This window comes from Camelina sativa, chromosome 4 (genome assembly GCF_000633955.1).
Source record: "Camelina sativa cultivar DH55 chromosome 4, Cs, whole genome shotgun sequence".
Taxonomy (NCBI): domain Eukaryota; kingdom Viridiplantae; phylum Streptophyta; class Magnoliopsida; order Brassicales; family Brassicaceae; genus Camelina; species Camelina sativa.
Genome location: NC_025688.1, coordinates 15,207,290 through 15,228,411, shown reverse-complemented (window position 1 = coordinate 15,228,411; position 21,122 = coordinate 15,207,290). Strand labels below are relative to the sequence as shown.

Below are 21,122 nucleotides of genomic sequence, written 5' to 3'. Positions count from 1 at the left end.
TCATCAGACCACAATTCTTATATCGATGTGATCTCTTGGTTAGTCAATATTGCATTATTGGATATGAGTTCAAGTCCTAAAGACAGTATGTGATACCAGTGTGTCTACCATCTTATCCTCTAGTGATGGGAGGCGAGGTAAAACAGAAACCTCAAGATAATCTGAATGCTTTTAGGATGTAACAACTGAGGCTGTGTCATTCTCGGCGTCGAATAGATTTATTGAGAACTTAACATCAAATGTTGCTTACGGGGCGTCGATTTGACTGCTAACTTTGAAGATGTAATAATATCATTTATTCCTTATCACAACCACTTACAAAACGCTAGGTGAGTGAGCTTCACTCTATGGATCTTGCACCTCCTCTACATACCTCATAGCGTCTGTCCACAAACTCAATAGCGTTTGCTAACAATCAACAACAAATACAGGCACAAACATTCGATGCGCGATAGCAGTCATCCTATTTATAGCTTTTACGATCTGCTATAGTTCCTTACTGCCTCTTATGTAGCTCTTACCTTCTCTAGCAGCTCATGTAAGCCAGCTCAGCAAAACTAGTGAGCTAGACGTTCTCTACCCTCTCCTTACATTCTCTATCATTGACACATCTACTTGTAAACACTAGAACTGCAGGAGCTTCCAATGCATGAAAAACAAACAGAAATGAGACAGAAACAAAACATCTAATAAGAATTTTGGTGAAATCAATGTCTAATGATAGAAAGAACTGACTTTGTTGGGCTTGTGTTTTCTCGGATACCCTATTGAGATCATAGAAGAGAAATTACAAACCTAAACAAATTCCTGCCTCCAAAACCATTGGGACTTAAACAAGTTTTGTGCTAAAAACTGAAAGCATTGATTATTTTTGTTTTGTTTGCTCTAATCAAAGTACCTTGAAACCTCAAAGGCTTCTTTCCATTGTCACCCAATATAAAAGCCTCTAGCTTTTTCTTCAATTTTAGAGTATATACGCTAATGGAACTGATACAAAGTGTGTGTGCAACTTCCTCTTTTTGCATCTCTAGAAAACAGGGAAACGCTTTCTTCATGTTGTCAATCGTATTTATACCTGAAGATCATATCAAGTTCCATCTCTTGTTGAAAAGACACTAGAACTAGAAGCCATATCCATCAATCCAGATAAGGAGTACACTTGAACAAGAGCATTATGAGAATTCATGTTAGAACCAAACATGATATTTCAGAAACATGGCAATGCAATATTGTACCACAAGCTAACGGTCCATCATCCTCAAGGAGGTGTTTGGAATAAATATAAAGAAAGCAGAGGAATTGCTTCTTTTAAAAGACAAGAGTTTATTACATAGAAAAAAGATTAAAAATAAGAGAAAGAAATTATTAATCGACTAAGCATGTTTTAAAAAGAATTCATAAAAAAATATTGTTCCCTCATGCAGGTTGATCGATTTGCACTGAGCTTGGGACATAAGAGCGTACAAGCGGGAAACCCTCCATGTATGTTGTGGTTTCTCCGAGATCCACTTTTCTAAAGTAACATTTTTCTCCAATGATGTAAGCTTTAGCTATGTCGCAATTGAAGGGTGATGTATCTTTATCTTCATCAAAAACGATCACGGCTCTCTTCTCCTCGTCAATGAGGAAACTCCCACCAGGATAAAACCGAAAACCAGTGAGTGGATACATATCGACAGCTAAGAACTTGCTCCAGGACACAACATCGGGTTCGATCATAGTGGTAATCCAAACCTCCATTTCACATGTAACACAACTTTGATATAACACGGCAAGCTGCTCTTCTCTAAGAGAAGATAAAGTCACATGATCGTCGAAAATAGAGGCAAAAGGAAGACGCAAACGCGGTCCAAATCTCTCTTTAGTAAAATCAAAACATAGTAAGAAACCAGGGACCTGTTCTCGTGATTTAATATTTGTAGCAAACCAATACGTATTTCCCTTCAAAGTCAAGCCGTACGTGGTAAATACTCAATATACGCCAGTCTGGAGTAACATCAAGAACCTTTCATGAATTAGAGTTGAACTCGAAGATTTCGTGCACAGGGCTCTCTCCGGGAGTATGAGTAAATCTCAAGATTTTATGGGCGCGACACAATTTGCTATTGTCGTATCCGAGAGCATGAGAATACCATCTCCACATGTGGTGACCAGAGTTGGGTTCGACGCAGATCCACCGTGTTTTCTGCCCCGTATATGGGTTCCAAACAACCAGCCTAGAGTGGTCGGTTGTGGTGCATAACACCAAACCCTCACAGTGACATATTCGAACGAATCGGAGTTGGTCTGAATCGTTAAGGCTGATTAGTTTACCTACAAGCTTTACAAATGGATCAGAAGAGTCGGTGTAGATTCCATGAAGATTGACGCTCATTACATAAAGACTAAAATCTATCAACATGATCGCCAGGAACTCCCCTTCCTTTGCTGCTGCTGCTTGAGCGAGATGCTTCCTTGTAAAACCCTCATCTTTGGATAAAGTGTTCCACTTTTTGCAAGTAGATCGCACTGCTCTCATAGATGTCAAAGGAATGCGAGACAAAATCTCTTCCACCAAATCCCTTGGAAGATTCGAAATATTCATCATTTTGTTTTCCAGCACGGTCGATGGAGTGCAAACAAGTTATTCAATGACTGAATTTATAAGATTTATAATGAATAGAAAATTAAAAGTTTTTAAAGATAGTAAGAAAAATGAAAGATTTTTAAACTTTAAAGTATTTGAAAAATTCTATCTATATAACACCATAAATTCTATCCTCCCCTCCCCCCCCTTTTCTATTAGATTGTAATCAAATAACATTATCATCAAAATTAATATTGAAAAACACTAGCATTTAATAGATTTCTAAAAGAGTACCCAATAAATTAAATAACAGTAGACTTTAAAAGAAAGAAGAGAATTTATGAAATACACAATTAAATAACACAAGATTTATATAAAAAAAAAATATTTCAAATTCAATAACAATTCCAAGTTCAGTAATTTAGTGTGATCTTTGTCATCACTATTATTTAATTTTTCATTGCATACTTTCTATATATATTTTTTTAAAATTGATGCAAAAGTTTGTACATAGTTTTATCTCTTTGGAAAAAAAATTCAACCAAAATTTTACATGAGATACACAAATTTTAATCTATGCTTTTTAAAAAAGCCAGATTTTAACATTTTAGTTATGTATACTTTTAAAAAAATTACTGATACTTTTATAAATGATATTAAATGTATTAAATAATAAGTACATGTCAAATTAAATTTAAACCAAAACTTTTTTTATAAGGTTAGACGTAACGTAAATGTTAAAGAGGTCGTCGTTTATGGTCAAAAAAAAAAAAAAGTCGTCGTTTGACCCTTAAATCTGAAAAACCGGGAATTAGGAATTTTTGTTTGTTTCGAGGCAAAAGGAGTGAGGAGAGTTGCGAAATTCAATCAAAGCTCTATCAATTTGGCAGCTTCAAATACACCCTGTAGGATTAATTAAAGGTTCAAGTATGGATGGAGTAGATAGAGAGGTAATTAATTGGCAAATTCGACATAACAAATGTATCAACAGTTTTGGAACGATGTCCTTGAAGAAATATATGCATCATGGAGTCTGTCTTCTTGATCAGATAAACAATTTTGAGTATGTCTGATTCTCACTCATGATGTATATATATCTTCGAGTACTTCGTTGGAAGAGAAGATTGGCACAGAGGAAAAAAAAAAAAAAGGTGTCAGAACTGGATTTGGGAGAGGTAAACGTGATACTACAGATTGAGAATCAGATGGGTCTCTCTCTTTATGTTTTGTAATAAAGAACCCAGGAGGATCTCTTCATCTTTTCACTGAAAGTCTCATCATTGATCTGAAAACGATGGTCCCATCCCATGTGTATTGAATGTTGAGTTAGGAGGAAGTAGCTTTAAATGCTTATTGTTGGTTTCTCCTAAACACTTAGCACAACAGCATTTGTCTTGTGTTAGTTGTGTGTTGTATTGACTTAGCTGAAGAAACTTTTTAAGTTCAAATTAGAAGTTTGTTAAACAAGTAGTAGTATATAATACAGACAGTCCTGGAATAATAATAAATTCTTCAAGAGTTTGTCTGTTTCTAGCATTAGTCTCTCTTTGTTTTTTTTGCTCTCTCTCTATCTTCCAATCACTGTATCTCCCCATCGCTCTCATGCATACATACACTATCCGTTATCTCTCTTCCACAGCCATCATCGACCACAGAAGCAACTACCCTTCTTTGTTTTAATCCTCTGCCTCTCTCTCTCTCTCTTTTCTTATTCACCAACTCATTATCTCTACAATGTCTTTTTCTACTTTGTCCAGAATAATCCAAGTGAAGTCTCCATGGCTGTGATTTGCTTTTAAATTTTAGTCTCTTATTAATATGATTGTATCATAAGTTCTTTCAAAGATCTCTGCTGCATTTTTTGTTGGAGAAATGGGTCTGCTTAAAACTGCATGGCTTCTTTTGCTTTTCTGGGTTGTCTCTCCCCCTTTTTGTTTCAGGTTTCATTACTGTTATGGTTCAGAGCTCTCTGTGAAGTTCTTGAAAGCACCTCCTGCTGTTTCCAGATTTAGCTCTGCCAAATTTTCCTTTCAAGCTTTTGAGGATGGAAACAGAACTTGTTCGAGCTGCAGATTCCGTTGCAAGGTTGGATTTAATTAGACTCGCCAATTATAAATTTTTATTAGTGTCAACCAAATTTCTTCTATATGTTGGCTGAGAAAACAGTTTTGAGTTTGAAATCAAGAATTGTGTCAACTTATTTGAAGTTTGCCTTTAATGCCTAGTCACATCTGTTTGATGGGAAAAGATTGTGTTTACTGTAGCTAGATGACCATTGTAGTTTTGATTGCCATCAAAGAAAAGTTTCCTACTCGAAGTTGTTCGATGGAGATCATACACTTGAGGTCTGCGCAAATAGGATGCATGGATTTGGCTGCAATAGCTATCACTGGACTGTTGGTAAAGACGCTATTCTTTCACCTCTTTGATTCTTTTCTTGAATCTTTCTTGTGTTGGTTGATCCAAGTTGTCTGTCTTGTGCCTTCTCTATAAATCCTCTTATCTCATGAAGAACACACATTTCCTCATATCAAAAACCATGGAAAGGCCCTTGTATTGCTTGAATTTTCTGATTTCAAACTCCTTTTGCTTTATTGTGTTTGCAGATACGGTTTCCCCTACAGCCTTTGTGACTGCATCAATGCCATTTACAAGTGCACAAAACGTGTCTGTTAATATTACTTTTACCGAGCCATGTGTTGGTGGCAGAGGTTTTAGATGTTCATCTGTGAATGCCTGCGACGTGAGTACGTAACCTTATTTACACTCATCTCAATATTTTGAGGTCATTCACCTTCTTGTTCTCTACTCTTGACACGGTTTTAAATGATGTAACAGCTTCTTGTTTACGGTGCTGGCCAAGTTATACCGTCTTCAGTCACCGTTCTTGACCAATTTCTCAGATATTCACTGCTTGTGGGATTATCTCCTGATGCTCAATACGGAAGGATTGTGTTGGTGATGAATAAGAATGTTTGTTCTGATAAAGCCGGTAACAATTTTCAAAGAGCTTTGGGTTCGCGTTTCTTTGTTCATTTCGGTGAGTGTCTTTACCCTTTTTTCCTCCGTTTGGTTTTCTTTGAAAGACCATTAAGGAAGATTGATTTTGAATTTTCTTGGCATCTAGATAGAAGAGATGTTTTTGTCAACCTACGGGCTCATGTCCCAGAGAAGTTACTTAAGCTAAACAACCAAACTAGGACGGTGCAGGCAACCAATGATAATGACAAGCTGAATGTTTACTTGTATTTCTCGGAACCGGTACTCAATTCTTCAGCTGAAATTCTCAGACTACTAAGAACAAGCCAAGGTGATTTGCTTCCTATTGATGGAAAAACCAATGGGAATCGACGTTTTGCGTTTATGGTTTGTGCTTCTGCTGCTTCTCTCAATGTTATTTGGTAGAGCTATCGTTCTATTTTGTTTAATGTTAATCCTTTAATGTAACATTCAAACTCTTTTTCTCTCAGGTCACAAATACATCACGGCGTGCTATAGTCACGGTGACCCTTGACTCGAATTTAATAAGAAGCAGACATGGGACACCTGCATCTCCAACTGCACCACTGACTTTTCTTTATGGTTAGTAAGTTACACATTTGGTTTTTCTAGATTCTTGTTTTCATTTGCTCCTTGGAATGAAACATGCATGTGCGTGATCTTAGATACCGAGAGACCTCATGTTTTATTGAACACAACATCTGGTATGAGGACAAGAAAGCACACCGTCCCTGTCTGGATAAAATTCATGAAGCCTGTGTTTGGGTTTAACTCCTCATTTGTATCAATCTCAGGGGGATATCTTGAGAGGTTAGTAATCTTGTGTCTATGTTATTTTTCTCATGAAATGCAGTTTTGATGCTAAGTGATAGTTTCGCTTCTTTTGTTTTCCACAAATTTTCCAGCTTTGAGGAACTGAGCGGAAGCATATACATTGTTTATGTAAAAGCCAACAATAGTACAATTTCTGTGAAGATTCCTGAAAATGTTACTCAGGATGTCGCGGGAAACAAAAATCTCGCGTCTAACATCCTAGAAGTGAAACATTGTAAGCGCTTAACTACTTTATATCTGGTATCAAGCGTACTTTATTTTATTTTTTTGCTTCTGCCAATGGTTTTCAAATGTTGTACTTCACTGCAGATTCTGTGCCTATGCTATCTTCTGTGGTTTCTTGGGTATCAACTTACATTTTCTTCGTGACATCTTTCATTGCGGGACTCCTCACTCTTTCAACCACAAGCCTTTATTCTCTCGGTGCATTTCCAAGACCATCTCCATACCTCATATCAGACCCTACGAGGAACCTTTTCGTATGATTTTTTACTCATTTATATATAAAACGACACATATAGATTATCTTTGCTTTCCTGCAAATTACATAAATAATCCAATGGTACTGTGTGCTTTGTGGATCCAATGCAGAGAACTGCCTGTCACATTCAGTTATTTGCACTCACGAGATGGCTTCCAGTGACATTGCCTGTTGATTACTACGAATTTGTGAGAGGGATTCAGTGGATTATCCCTTATTTTCCTCTCCCATGGGAAACTAATCACAAAGAACAGATCATGGTGGCATCAAGTCCTTACTTTGGTTCACATTCGCTCATTTCTAAAACTCACAGCAACAGGATTAATCTTCAGACATCAACCAACGCTGAGTCAGTATTCGGTTTGCCGCTCACCGCAATGGAGTACAGACTTTTCTTTGAGGTCAAAAGAAACTAATCGTCAATGCTTCTTCTTTGTTGTCTTTAGTACTCGTTTGTTCATGTTTTAATACTGTATGAGTGTTTACAGACCCCAAATCTTAAGCCGGAAGCAGAACATGTTCTCGGTCTTCCACATTCTACAGTGTAAGTCACTACAATCCTCGTTTGTACTTCTTTCTATAGAGAATTTTGTGAAGATATCATTTCAGCATTGGTTGCTTAAACTTCATTTACGAAGAAGCCATAAATGTTTGATTTTTCATTCTTCTTTCTTGTAGGTGGAGAGATTTCTATAGGATCATGTTTTGGATAGCTATTATTGGGGGAAGTTTGGTACTATTGCATATATTCCTCTCTCTGTTACTGAAGTTCAAGAAAGCACACACTGAGAAGAAGAGGAGTTTTGGTGCGTTTGTCTTCCCAAGATTCGAGCTGTTTCTTCTCATTCTCGCTTTACCCTCAGTCTGCAAAGCTGCAAGGAGTCTCATACAAGGTATTGTTAATACCATATATTTAGTTGGAAATTTCTCTTTAAACACATTCGCTAAATTCTCTCTTTCTCAGGCTATTTTAAACATCAAGGAGCTGCAGAAGCCAGTGTCATTGTTGGCATCCTTGTGCTTTGCGTGGTAGCTGTACTACTTCTAGCATTGTTTGTCTTTCTCTCGGTCGGGATAACGTTTGGGAAGCTGTTACAGTATAAGGAAATTCATCAAGAAGGCGAAACTTTCCACTGGTACCAAGAACTCATCCGAGTGACCCTTGGTCCTGGTAAAAGAGGCCAATGGACATGGAAAACAGAGAACTCTGTCTATCTAACTAGGTTAGGTCCAGTTTTCGAAGATTTAAGAGGTCCACCAAAGTACATGCTCACACAGATCTCAGGAAGCAATCCACTCAAGCAGCGAGATGATCGCATCATTGCATCAGATGACGAAAACGAAGATGCAGAAGCTCCTTGCATACAGAAACTGTTCGGAATCCTTAGAATTTACTACACATTTCTCGAAACGGTGAAGAGGGTGTGTGTGGGGATCATTGCTGGTGCTTACTTGGACAACGAAACTGCTAAAACTCCCATAGTGGTCTTGTTGAGCATCACTTCCTTTCAGCTGTTTTTCCTAGTTCTGAAGAAACCATTCATCAAGAAAAAAGTACAGCTCGTAGAGATCATCTCTATAGCATGTCAAGTCGGTGTATTCGCCTCGTGTCTGATGCTAATGATGAAAGACCTTCCAGAGACGAGCGGGAAGAAACTCGGTATATTCATGGTCATATTGTTCTTGATTGGGTACACTGCGCAGATGTGCAACGAATGGTACTCATTGTACAAACAAACAAAGCGGTTAGACCAAATCAACAGATCCTTCTTGAGTGGTCTCAAGATGTTTATCATTGGACTTGCCGCGTTAATCCTACCGCATAAACTGATGAAGAGTAAGATCCCTGCGGCTCAACTAGAAGGAAGAAGCAGCAGCGGCAATGGAGGCATTGCATTCTCAACCCCAGAAAACAGGTACTTAAATCCTTCAGGAAGCCGAAGCTCGGGTAGTTTGGACAAACCATGGTTGAGACAGATTAGGGAAATGGCAAAGGCTAGCTTCACTAGAGAAAGGAGCAACAGTAAGGTTCCTAGTGATCCTTCGGGTAGCAAAAGCGGTTGGAGCAGTAGTATTTGGGGAACAAAGACAAGTGGAAGCTCTTCTAAAGACTCATCTTCAGATTACAAATCCAGACCTAAAGGACTTTACAAAGATTTAGAAGCCATTTTTGCGTCAAAGTAGAAAAAACTCATTCTCTCTTGTACTATTTGTTCTGAATTCAATCTATGCATTACGTTGTGATATTTAATGGGGTTTAGTATGTATTATGAGGGCTGAATTCGTAATTAAAAGAGAACATGTTTACATTATCTTTTTTTCTTATTATATTTACATTATTATTTCTCTTATTTATAATTTAAAAAAGAAAAGAAAAATTCAGAGAGAACTGTAGCTGCCTGTCGTCGATGTGCTTCATGCTTCGTCTTGTTTGGCTCCGAGAAAATTCAATTCGAAGGAGACGAAGAGAAGCTCCAATCACATAGACGGAGCTAATCTACAGATTATATCGTGCAATTTCTCAAGTACTTGGGTTGATCAATTTCAATTTCAATTTTCTTTCGTTTGGGGATTTTGGATCTGCAGAAATTGGTGTTAGAATCTGTCTCATTTCTTCATCAATCGATCGATTTTTGTGTAATTTATTGTTTCTGTGTAATTTGGTTGTGTGTTTGAAATGATCAATGGAGAGGAGGAACCATCGAGAGTTGTTGTTGATTCTCTAGATTTTTCTAATCGGTTACTACTGGAGAAGGAAAGTGGTAGAGATGCTTCTCCAGGTTCATCGTTACATTACTCGTCTTGCGGTGAATCAGAGTTTGAGCGGTATTGTAGTGCCAATTCGGCTTTGGGAACGCCCAGTATGTGTAGCTCTACAGGACCATTTCAGGATTCGTTGGAATCTGAGTTTGAGAATTTTAGCTTGGGACCAAGTCTAATAAAGTTCTCCTCTTTGGATAGCACACGAGGAATCCAGTTTTCTGATGAGGGTGGCTCTTGTAATGGTATTAGTAGTATGACACCCGGTTTAAACCCCCTTAAGGTGAACACCCAGGAAACTGGACATAGTGAAGATATGTCTGGTGAGTTGATGGACAGTGAAGCTACAATTGAAAAAGATTCCATGAATCAGTTAGCTGAAATGGAAGATAAGGAGGTAGTGTGTAGATCAGATTCACAATTCCATACAAGTGGTATAGATAGAGAAGATGGAGAACATTCTGATGGTGATGACTCACTTAGTGATCACTCTGGTAAATATGTTCCAGGGAATTTACAGTATATAAAGGACCCTAAAGATGAGAACGATAATCCATTTCTCATCAATTCTTCCACTGCCTTTGGTACAAATGATTGGGATGACTTTGAGCTTGAAGCCACAGAACTTGTTGACACTCCTTTCGACTTCAGCGGGTTTGAGAAGCACGGTGAAGGGTGTACTGGAAATGAAGGGACATCCACAAAATCATTATCTGTAGCTTTACAAAAGCTTCCAGATGCTCAAGCAGGAAAAGGGGAAGAGCATACAAACGTAACTGCGAGCACTAGACATGCTCCAGATGTAGGTGACTTTTGTGAAAATATTGAAGATATAGTAAGATCTAGAGATTTAACTGTCTCGACCCAAAGGGAGCAAGGTGACGTAGCAAAAGACAGCATAACTGCCAGAGGTTTTGCTGACCTGAGTGCCAATGACAGAACCTTGGTGGTTCCTCAATCACTAGTAACAGATGGGTCTCTTCTTGACAGTTGGCTTAGCAACAATCAAACTGAAGTTACACCTGTCGTCATGAATTACCAAGACACTACACCAGTTGAGTTAGGAAACGAAGAATCTTCAAGTGGGCTTTGTGATCTAGATGCCAATGAACTACTTCATGAATCATCTGAGAATGGAAAACAGTTAGATCCATTTGGAGAGTGCACCTCAGAACCGATGTTGGCATCTCGGAACTCTGATAAGCCATCATCTACTGATTCGCATCCTGTACCAAATGTCTTACAAGTCACTTACGCACAACCTAAGGTCAGCTGCTTTATATATAAAACATTATGTACGTTAAGTTTTCTCTGCTTGTATTGTAGAATGTGTCCTCGGGTTATGTCTGTTAGATTTCCATGCACTCTTTCTGTGTAAATAGTGCATTTCAATTTATTATGCTCCTACCATAATTGGATGTTGTCCTACTACTGTTGTGTTACTGTCCCCATTATAGCCACTTGTTCATTAAGACGGAATCCTGCAATCTGTAAACTTCTTGGATTCTACTTTATCACCTTTTGATTTGATTCTTTTAATTTTTAATGAAGAAGATATATGGTTTCGAATTTTTCATCTTGCAGAAGGAGAACACAGAGCTTAACGACTTTTATGATGATTTTGTTCATGATATGGAAGAAATACTGCTCGACTCTGGTGAATCATCTGGGGCAAGATTTTCTAAGAATGACAAGATGTTCCAACTACAGCTCTCTCTGCCTAACAGGGATGGGGGGCAAACGGCTACAACATCTGGTCTAGATGATTCATCTCCAACAGTTTCCCAGCGATTTAGGATTGATAGGGTTGAAGTTGTTGGTGTAAAGCAAAAGAAAGGTGATGTCTCGCTGAGCGAAAGATTGGTTGGGGTAAAGGAATACACAGTTTATGTCATAAGGGTTTGGAGTGGGAAAGACAAGTGGGAAATTGAAAGAAGGTATCGTGATTTTTATAGTCTCTATCGTCGGTTGACATCTTTATTTGCTGATCAAGGCTGGACGCTTCCTACACCTTGGGCCTCTGTGGAGAAAGAATCCAGGAAAATATTTGGAACGTCCCCCAATGCTGTTGCTGAAAGGACTGTCCTTATTCAAGATTGTTTAAATTCAGTTCTCCAGTCCCGTTTTTTTCCAACACTTCCAAATGCGTTACTTAGGTTTTTGTCCCCTCAAGATGCATGTGCTAATTCTTCTGGGTCGGATTCTATAGTATCTCCAACAATCTCTGCTGGCATCACTGCTACCGCAACCAGTTCTTTTTCGTATGGAAATACCATCTCGTTCATTGTTGATGTTCGACCTCACAAATCAGTAAAACAGTTGCTAGAAGCGCAGCATTATATTTGCGCTGGATGCCACAGATACTTTGATGATGGAGCCACTCTTGTGCGGGACTTTGTGAAAGCTCTTGGATGGGGTAAGCCTCGGCTTTGCGAATATACTGGTCAACTGTTTTGTTCTTCTTGCCATACAAATGACATGGCAGTTCTGCCAGCAACAGTGTTACATCATTGGGATTTTAATCGTTATCCAGTTTCTCAATTGGCAAAATCATATCTGGACTCCATACATGAGCAGGTAAATTTAGGTCTAGTGATATTTGGTGTGATTTATTGTAATTTTTTGGATACTCTGCCTTGATATGGTTGATGTCTGACAAATCTTGTTTTGCAGCCTATGCTTTGTGTCAGTGCGGTCAACCCTTTTCTGTCCTCGAAGGTCCCTGCACTCAACCATATTATGAGCGTCCGGAAAAGAATAACCATTATGCTTCCATATGTACGCTGCCCATTCCGCAAGACACTCAACAAAGGACTCAGTTCTCGGAGATACCTTCTTGAGAGCACTGATTTTTTTGCTTTGAGAGATCTAGTTGATCTTTCTAAAGGGCCATTTGCAGGTGAATTTCTTTTCTTGAACCAAGATTTAAAGTTCATGTGTGTTCGCTCATGCTGAGACATCTTCTCAACTGAATTACAAGTCAATCCCATGCTGCTACTTGTTTAATGTTAACATTTTATCTATTTCCTAGCGTTTTTAACATTACCCTTAAAAATGCCAGCACTTCCTGCAATCGTGGAGACCGTTAGGAAGAAAATCCTGGAGCATATTACAGAACAGTGCCTTGTTTGTTGTGATGTGGGGGTTCCCTGTAATGCCCGGCAAGCTTGTGACGACACATCCTCTTTAATATTTCCATTCCAGGTGAGCATTTAGATTACACTTGCAATGAATATATAACGCATATTCTCTTGTCTCAGTTTTGGGTGCTCGATCAGCAATTCATAGCCTTGATGGCATTGGATTTTCTTTCCTCTACATGTTCATTGTCTGTATTGTGCTATCTGTCAGATGTTGTTTTAATCCAACATATATTGAATCCAATGATTAGGAGAAAGATGAGGTTAACAAATGTCGGTCGTGCGGTTCAGTATTCCACAAGAGATGCTTAGCAAGACTCTCAACGTGCCATTGCGGAGCACAATTAAAGCCGAACAAGAGCCCTGGAGAACTGCAAGTATCGGAGAAGAAAGCAGATTCTATGTCTGTCTTGCCTCTACGATTCCTCTCAGGTTTATTTGGAAAGTCAAAACAAGACAAAGAAACCACTATTCTAATGGGTTCACTTCCAACCAACGATCTATAGATATGATTTTTTATGTATGTTTGTAAAACTTGTCTTCTGTAATGTAAAGCCTCAGTTTAATTGCAAGAAATTGAACTTGTTTGTAAACAAGACTTCTTTTACCTTCTCCCGTTTATGAGCCAACTCACTGTAGAGAACATAGAGTACAAGAAGTAATAATAAATTATAAGCATGTTGCTTCACATACTTGTACTGTACCACTAGCATGCTCTCTCCCCTAATAAGTTAGACAAAAATTTGGTAGCGAGTATTTTCAACTTTACATAAAAGATTTCTCTATTCACAGACAAAAAATTGGAACATGTAGAAGGGGAGTTACATCCAAGCTCCCCAGCCAGGGAACATATGTGACAAACGATCTGTGTCAATTGCATCTTGTATTAGTTGCTGTGCCTACAGAGCAATAAGTGTTGAGCAAATACAATCAGTAAACAAGTTAGCGTGTGCTGTTTTAACCTTTGATTTATATATCAAAAACTTTACCTGGCCATGTATGCTTCTCATCTCACCGCCCTCATAGCCATCAAGCTTTTGCTTGACACGCATCAAGGCACGCGTAGCATCCTTGTTCCCCTCGAATTCCTCTTGTAACCCTTCCAAGTTCAGGCCATCATAATCTTCAGTTTCCTGGATCAAAGACCTTTGTGTGAGAAATGACAACATGTTCAAAAGAATAGATATCCTCATATTGAATTGGAATCTCATCTGGAACATGACAATGAAGTTAAACACAAAATTCTTTTGCGTCAAAAAGTCTCAAAGAAAAAGCATCAGAATGGCATCTATTTAAACAACAGGCAAAATTGCATTCTGGCCTTCTCTACATGCAAGAATCCGTAATTAAGTCCACTTTATAACATTTTTGCAGAGGCTGCAACCACATCAATTGCATTGTACATTAAAGTTTAAATTATAAGGGTACGAGGTACCTTCTGTCTTTGCAAAGCCTTTAAGGGGGACAAGGCCCATTTGTACAGAGGATCATGTATAAACACCTGCAAAACAAGAAATCTTGATTAAGTATTCAAAAAATGCTTTTATATTTTCAAAAAAAAAAGACAAAAGTTAAAAATTTCAGATCTTATTACTTCGACAATTGTAAGCAGCGCCTCTTTATTTGTTCGCATCACAGACAGGGTTTCTTCGCAACATCTCCTGAAAACGCCTTCCACTCCTGTGATGCCCATTCCATCAATTATGTCTCTTGTCAGTCTGAACGGAACCTGTCAAATCAGAACAAAAATGAACAATGAGAATCGTACATAGATTATACACTTACAGGAAGACCAATTAAATATGTAAAGACTCTTTACTAAAGAGAGGAGGTGGAAGAGAACACACCCTTTCAGGAGTCTTGAGCATTAATCCTTGTTCAAAGGCAACTCCAAGATCTATGTGGACAACTTCTGCTGTGGCTTGATCGATTAAAATATTCATGGCATGACGGTCACCAAGACCAACGATGTACCCAACCTGATAACAAATCAAATTACACAATTTCAGGAGGAGATGGATGAATCAGAGGGAAAACTAATTAACATATCTATTCCAGTGTCCCAACTCAGAATAGAATCATGTCCCATTGTATATCAATAAACAAAAAAAAAAAAAAAAAAAAAAAAAAAAAAAAAAANAAAAAGAAGAGGTGAATAAGATCTCACACAATTATTTTGCTAACAAATGTACAAGCATTCAAGAAAATTTCAACTCAACTAAGATTCAACAGCTTCCTAAATGTATTCAACTTTCTCTGCTCGCTTATTTTACGCCATTTAGTATGATACAAATGATCTATACTGTTTCATATTCTAAAAGTGAATAAATATCATAAAAGTGGATATACTTGCCATTGAACTAGCTGCAACACTACGTGTATACGCAAGCCTCTTCACAAACCAGTCAGCAGGCTGCAGGAACTTTTCCAGGAAAAAGTAATGCATGACAGGCCTGCAAAAGGGATGGATATGTCAGCCACCAACTAGTACTTAATAAGTTAAATTAACGTTTCATAAAGACTGAAACCTGAAGTTTGTGCAGACATCCACAAAGGCTTTGCGCTTGTCCTTCGCCTACAAGCCACCAGTCTCCACAGATTAATTAAGATTACCAGATGTCACTGATGGCCAACTAAGAAGATCTGAGAAAGGAAATGAGCTTACACTCGACATATGTTCTCGGCATTTAGCATATTTCCAGTTTCCAACGCCATAACGACCATGAGCGCCTTCACTCCTTGAGCTGTGATTTGATATGCAAAGAGAAGTTTTGAACTGTAACGACTAGGAAAAGAGGTTGCTGTACCATGTTACTGTAAATACTAGTCTACTAGACCGACCTTCCTATAAGATAATCTCCAAGTGGAATTGTACCATCGACCCACTCAAGAACACCAGCGCTAGGAGTAAAAGGAATAACCTGAGAATATGTATATACATATATATATATATGCATTGTAAGGAGATTTCAACTTACTGAATGGATCAAATTTTCTCTGAAAAATAAATTGATACAGAGAAATACCTTGTATGTGCGCACAGCTAATCTTCTCTTCCATGTGTCCCGGTTATTGTGTAGAAAGGTATTTACGAGGCCAAAAAACTGTTCCATAACCTGAAACAAATGGTAGACGCTTTGCATAACTAAACTATTGTATATGTAATCATGGCTAGGTCCGCATAATTTCAATTTTCTGCCAGTACAACTACAACGACAGTAACACACACGGGGTATCATATTACAGACATTGCCAGTAAAACTTCTGAAACTCTTACAGCATCTTGTCTGAGGTCATCATTGCCAGATTTCGCAAGTTGCTTATATTTTTGGCCATCAGATCCAAAGCATTCAACTACTTTTGGAGCATTTATACCATTCATCACTCTGCATATCATCCAAAAGACAAGGTTTCAAATAAGGCACTCTTTAAAACTAGAAATGTAAAAAGTGAAAGGATTGACTGAGCAGGGACTTACGTAACAGAATCTGATAAACCTCTGAAAAATGGGAACGTCCCTTCATTGTATTGGCAACTACGATCTACAGGAATTGTAGCAGTCACTACAGGTACCTAAACTCAAACAAATGCGAAATAAATACAAGTTTGACGCATACCTCAGAAGCACATAGAAAAGGCGAAATTGAATATCTGAACCAGAATGAAAATGAAAAAAAAAAAAAAAAACATTCTTCCAGCTCATCTGACGAATTTTCTCTTCCAACTTACTAATAAACAACAATTCTTTCAGAGAGTTGCAACAGACACAAAACAATAAACATGGGAGCAGACAAATGAAATATTAGGATCAGAAGAAAACAATTTTCAAAATATATAGCTGCCATTTATTTCTTCACTGAATAGGAGTCTATCAATATGACCCATTTCTTAATTTCTAAGAAATTTTCTATCTTGAGCAGCAGCATGGTGTCCTAAGAGCTAATAGCTGCCATTTATTTCTTCACTGAATAGGAGTCTATCAATATGACCCATTTCTTAATTTCTAAGAAATTTTCTATCTTGAGCAGCAACATGGTGTCCTACGAGCTAATAGTTAATGCCAAAACTAGATAAGAATGCAAATGAATAAATTGAAAAATGGTACTTACAAGTTCCAATTGTTTCACACTACGAATTTCTCTTGGCAGTGTTACCCTTCTATTGGTATCCTGCAAACGAAAGAGTTCCCCCAATGTTTCAAAAATTGTTCAGCAAACAGTATAACAAAACACTTCCTCTAAACTCAATGATCAGACCTCTCTCCTTGTTTCAAGCTCTGCAAGCTTGATATAGATATCTACCAGCTGTTTCATCTGAAAAGATAATCAGGATGTGCCGATAAGTTATTAAAATTGTCGATGATGACTAAGATTAGGTGAAAATAAGGTTTACTTGTATAATCATAGTCCCATGATTATGTGATACATCCTGCAAGAGATGCTCTGCTGCAAGCTTTTTATCCGTATCAACCACGAAAGAATTTCTACTGCGTTGGTTATCTTTAATACGGTCACCGTTTGCCAATGCCAGTAGCTAAATCCAAAATCGAAAGAAATATACGAGACATACACATTCAGCATTTAGAAACGTAACTTCGAAAAAGATAGCAAAGCAACTTGTAATAATGTAATTTCGATGGCATGCTACACAGCACAACAGACTTTAATGTTTTCATCTTTTCATCTTTTTTCAACAGATGCGAGATGTCATAGGACATTCAAGAATTTAAACTTCTCACAAACCAAATTGAAAAGAAGAAACATAACGAGTACATAAGATAGATAACATGTTCTTCAGAACCTGAAAGATTGTATGGTATGGATGATCAATGGCCATTTTTCTGATAAGTGACATCAGAGCAGACTGCAATTAAGAAATCGTAGAGATTAACATCACTGTCTCAAGTTTTCTACGATAGCCAAGTAAAAATGCATTCCACCTGAAAGCTGTTAGATCCTGATTCATCTCTGGAACTTCCCAACCTTGAAGCAATTTGATAAACAAGTGGTACAAATTTGTAAGACTGAACCTGCAAGAATGTTTACGGAGATGAAGAAACTTGGATAATTAGACAGACAAGAAACTTAGATAGAAAATCAAAGTAGCAGATAAAATCTGATCCCATTAGTCAAGTACCTCTCTAATGGTGCTCAACATGTTATCAATAACATTTTTCTGGGAAGCAAGATTGAACCACATGGATACTAGTCGAAACACCTGTAGAAAGAAAAAATAGTTCCACCCGTAATTTAATGTAATTTAATGCTATAATGGAATATACCACGTTTCAGCTAAATCTCTCAAATATGTTTCTAAAAAGGCCAGAGAAAACGTTCAATATCTTTCAGTGATAATGTGAGATAAATAGGACATGAATCCCAAATAAGAAAGCGTATAAAGGTCACTCTACCATGAACCTGAATTATTTAGATTAACATACCACTCGAACATCATACTTGTCACCAATTTCTAGACAACGTTTATACCCCTCCAATGCAAGTTTCAGAAAGTTATCCCTGTCAACCTACACAATGACAGAGAAAGGAAAGACCACGAATCAGTAAAGATCACTTATCTAGCAAAAACCATGACTATGTTTGCTTCTACAGAAGACAGATTATTGGGCAGAATAAAGAACACCTGCAGTTTTTCTGCTTCTTCTTTATCCATTGTTAGTTGCTTCTGTAGATCTTGGATCTTCAGTGAATAATCAGATTGCTCCGCCTAGTAAAAGACCAAATATGAAATCACATGAAAGACATGCATAGACCGTCAGTTACATTGTGCTTTGATATGATATCTGTTTCGAGATCACACAAATGGAAGTCGACTACTACTTGCCTTCTTTGAACTCTTGAAGCGTTTAATAAGCACCTCCAACTCCTTTGTCTGAAAAATTAAGCACACTAGTTAGTTTCCCCCAGTTTCACCCAGGACATATGAAGAACTAACTTTGGAGTTGAAGCTGTTTAGAACTATTACTTGTTACACCAAATAAAAGGATTATTCAACTATTTGTGCTCATTTCGAAGGATAACAAAATTAGGCATAGCCTACACACAAAAAAGTACTACAGAAATAAAATGCTTATAAAGTAAATTTGAGCAACCAAAGTGGAGGGGACCTTGTGTTTTCGTAGTCGCAATGCAGCTTGCCATTCACTGGAGGAGAGTCTTTCCTCATAACTCTTAAATAGAGCATCTGCATAATGAGCCAGATGAAACCAAGTTTGGCTCTGTCTATCTACCAACCTTTTGCAGATCTTGGAACTCTGTGCTTCAGCAAGCGAAACTGCAGGCCTCAGATACTTTTCTAAAATTGTTCTCGAACTATTTTCAAGAGAAAGAAAAAAATAAAAGAACCGAGTTGAGATTCTATAGAAGTTTATAACGAGCATAAATGGAAACTGCTTTCAACCAAAATAAAAAGTAACAACTTATTTACTTGCTCGATCTGGTTTCTGCTAGCCACTTTCCAATCACGCGATATATATCTGAAGCTTCTTCTTTTAATTGATAATTATGTAAAATGTAGCTTGCAAGACTAATGGAAACTTCATGCCGGCCTTGGGCATGTAACAGCTTCGCCTCTTCAAGCTGAAAAGCAGAAAAAGTTACTGGAAAGCATCTCTCTAGTTGTGAGCCAGATATATTTACATGTTCTAACTAAGACGCAAAGTAACTAATAGATGTCAAAAACAAGTAATGTATGCCATCGTTCGATTAAAATATTTTGTGTCCTAGGTCACAACTGTTTCTTGACAAAAGTAGGTGTCGGTAAAAGTAGGAGTGATTAGAACTTTAGTTGTAACTTTGGTCTCACCCTCATTAAATGTGATAAGGAAAACACCTCCCAAAAATATGTACAATTAAGGAAGAAAAAGGAGGCTATTCAAATTCCACAAAAAAATGCAAGATTAATCATAAAAAGTACCTTTCCAAGCCAATCTGGAACGGGTTGTTGTCCATCACTTCTTGCACAAAGAAACTTGAACTCATGCAGAGACGCAGCTGCATGAGAATACCTTGTTCCCTGAAAGAAACAAGATAACGTGTTGCTCCACTGCATTTACTATAAGTGATACTGTATCTTTTTACATTAGACATACCTTGCGAAGTAATGAAGCAGACTGCAAAAGATGTTGCATGGTACATTCCTTACATCCCAAGATTTGGAGGAGAACTCGCCTAAATGCGATAAATGGCTCCAACAAATTCATGTGCAACTGAGTTTGCGTAATAATAGAGCTCCAATCCTTATTCAGCCAAGACAACTGTATTTCATAGTTAAACATTGGCCTCAGGCAACAAATTCTTTCACTTAGCTTCTTGGTAGTTTCGCATATACATCCCAAACTAATCTAATTGTAAATAAAATAACATAAATTCTTGAAGCTTTAAATTATTCACTAGAAGCTAGTGAACAACCACTTGAAAAAGAAGTTACAAGGGAAAATACCTGATTCATTGTTGGAGTCACGGGGTCTGTGCATGCTATTTGTTTGACTGGATAGCCATGCACACTTTGATGTAAAGATGTCGTCCAGCGAAGATCCCAAACTAGTCCAAGATGATGAAGAATCTGGACATAATAAAACATCAAAAAATCAAAAATTAGGATTGTCGAAACCATTGTTTTCCAAAGAGACACGAGATCTTTAGAATCAGCACATTTATAGTAATTAGGCACCCACAGGACAATTATGATGGAAAAAGGTGTTGTACTTTAATGTCCGTTTAAAATTTCATACCTGAAGTTTCACTACTGTAGAGTATATAAATTCAGTGCTTTCTTCGCTTGCACGGGAAATGGACAACACAAGCTCCTAAAAAGGAGAAAAAGCAAATATTATTACCACATCGAAGCTTGGAACCTTCCAATCCTATGGTGATACACTGAAATAATGTGTTACCTTCTTCGTGTCCTTCAGTTTTCCATAAAACCCTTCGTAATCCCCTTCTTGCAATGCTCTCAAACAACTGAGAAAAATAACATATTAAAACATGGAGAAAGAAACACGCCTAAAGGTCGGAGCTAGTGTCGCATGCGTAATATTGAGGACTTTTCAAAGCTAAATAGGACTTCATCATAACTGACCATTTATACTAGGACATGACCCACATAATAAAGCCAGAGACCAGCAATTTCTGGAGACTTCAACTACTCTATTCTAAAACTCCTCTGTAACATATCATTCTTTTTGAATAAAAGTCAGAAGACAAGCGGCAAATTCTATGTTGATAAGATGTCACATAAATTTGGTGCAGTCGAGAGGTACAAACAGGGAAATATATATATATATATATATATATATGTATATATATATATATATATATATATA

At 37.6% G+C, this 21,122-nt stretch overlaps 3 protein-coding genes across 5 annotated transcripts in view; 2 read left to right on the top strand and 1 right to left on the bottom strand.

Moving 5' to 3' along the window:
* On the top strand, positions 4,116–9,193 carry LOC104780633. Of its 3 annotated transcripts, none has more exons than XM_010505142.2 (13): positions 4,116–4,651; positions 4,831–4,966; positions 5,173–5,309; positions 5,405–5,606; positions 5,694–5,932; positions 6,037–6,148; positions 6,232–6,376; positions 6,472–6,614; positions 6,710–6,879; positions 6,992–7,282; positions 7,370–7,425; positions 7,560–7,774; positions 7,846–9,193. In XM_010505142.2, exons 1-13 carry the CDS (start codon positions 4,439–4,441, stop codon positions 9,063–9,065), a joined length of 3,279 nt encoding a protein of 1,092 aa, XP_010503444.1. In that variant the 5' UTR covers positions 4,116–4,438; the 3' UTR covers positions 9,066–9,193. The 3 variants fall into 3 exon arrangements, with proteins under 3 accessions (XP_010503444.1, XP_010503446.1, XP_010503445.1); XM_010505144.1 differs by having other exon boundaries at positions 4,508–4,651; positions 5,173–5,313; XM_010505143.2 differs by having other exon boundaries at positions 4,560–4,651; positions 4,835–4,966.
* LOC104780631 lies at positions 9,259–13,469 on the top strand. Its single transcript, XM_010505140.2, has 5 exons — positions 9,259–10,908; positions 11,226–12,218; positions 12,315–12,540; positions 12,703–12,845; positions 13,033–13,469. The coding sequence occupies exons 1-5, from the start codon at positions 9,559–9,561 to the stop codon at positions 13,285–13,287; spliced, it is 2,967 nt and encodes a 988-aa protein (XP_010503442.1). The 5' UTR covers positions 9,259–9,558; the 3' UTR covers positions 13,288–13,469.
* Positions 13,432–21,122, bottom strand: part of LOC104780632 (serine/threonine-protein kinase ATM-like) — a 35,256-nt gene continuing 27,565 nt past the window's right edge. Inside the window, 28 exon segments of the mRNA XM_019244691.1 lie at positions 13,432–13,680; positions 13,771–13,914; positions 14,217–14,282; positions 14,376–14,510; positions 14,629–14,760; positions 15,135–15,234; positions 15,310–15,356; positions 15,447–15,525; positions 15,623–15,702; positions 15,808–15,897; positions 16,059–16,167; positions 16,260–16,354; positions 16,891–16,950; positions 17,038–17,094; positions 17,174–17,314; positions 17,582–17,644; positions 17,721–17,810; positions 17,918–17,998; positions 18,222–18,305; positions 18,422–18,505; positions 18,623–18,670; positions 18,906–19,110; positions 19,226–19,377; positions 19,715–19,813; positions 19,890–20,054; positions 20,240–20,362; positions 20,532–20,606; positions 20,694–20,760. Of these exon segments, the coding sequence (XP_019100236.1) occupies positions 13,603–13,680; positions 13,771–13,914; positions 14,217–14,282; positions 14,376–14,510; positions 14,629–14,760; positions 15,135–15,234; positions 15,310–15,356; positions 15,447–15,525; positions 15,623–15,702; positions 15,808–15,897; positions 16,059–16,167; positions 16,260–16,354; positions 16,891–16,950; positions 17,038–17,094; positions 17,174–17,314; positions 17,582–17,644; positions 17,721–17,810; positions 17,918–17,998; positions 18,222–18,305; positions 18,422–18,505; positions 18,623–18,670; positions 18,906–19,110; positions 19,226–19,377; positions 19,715–19,813; positions 19,890–20,054; positions 20,240–20,362; positions 20,532–20,606; positions 20,694–20,760 (2,749 nt within the window). The 3' untranslated portion in view covers positions 13,432–13,602.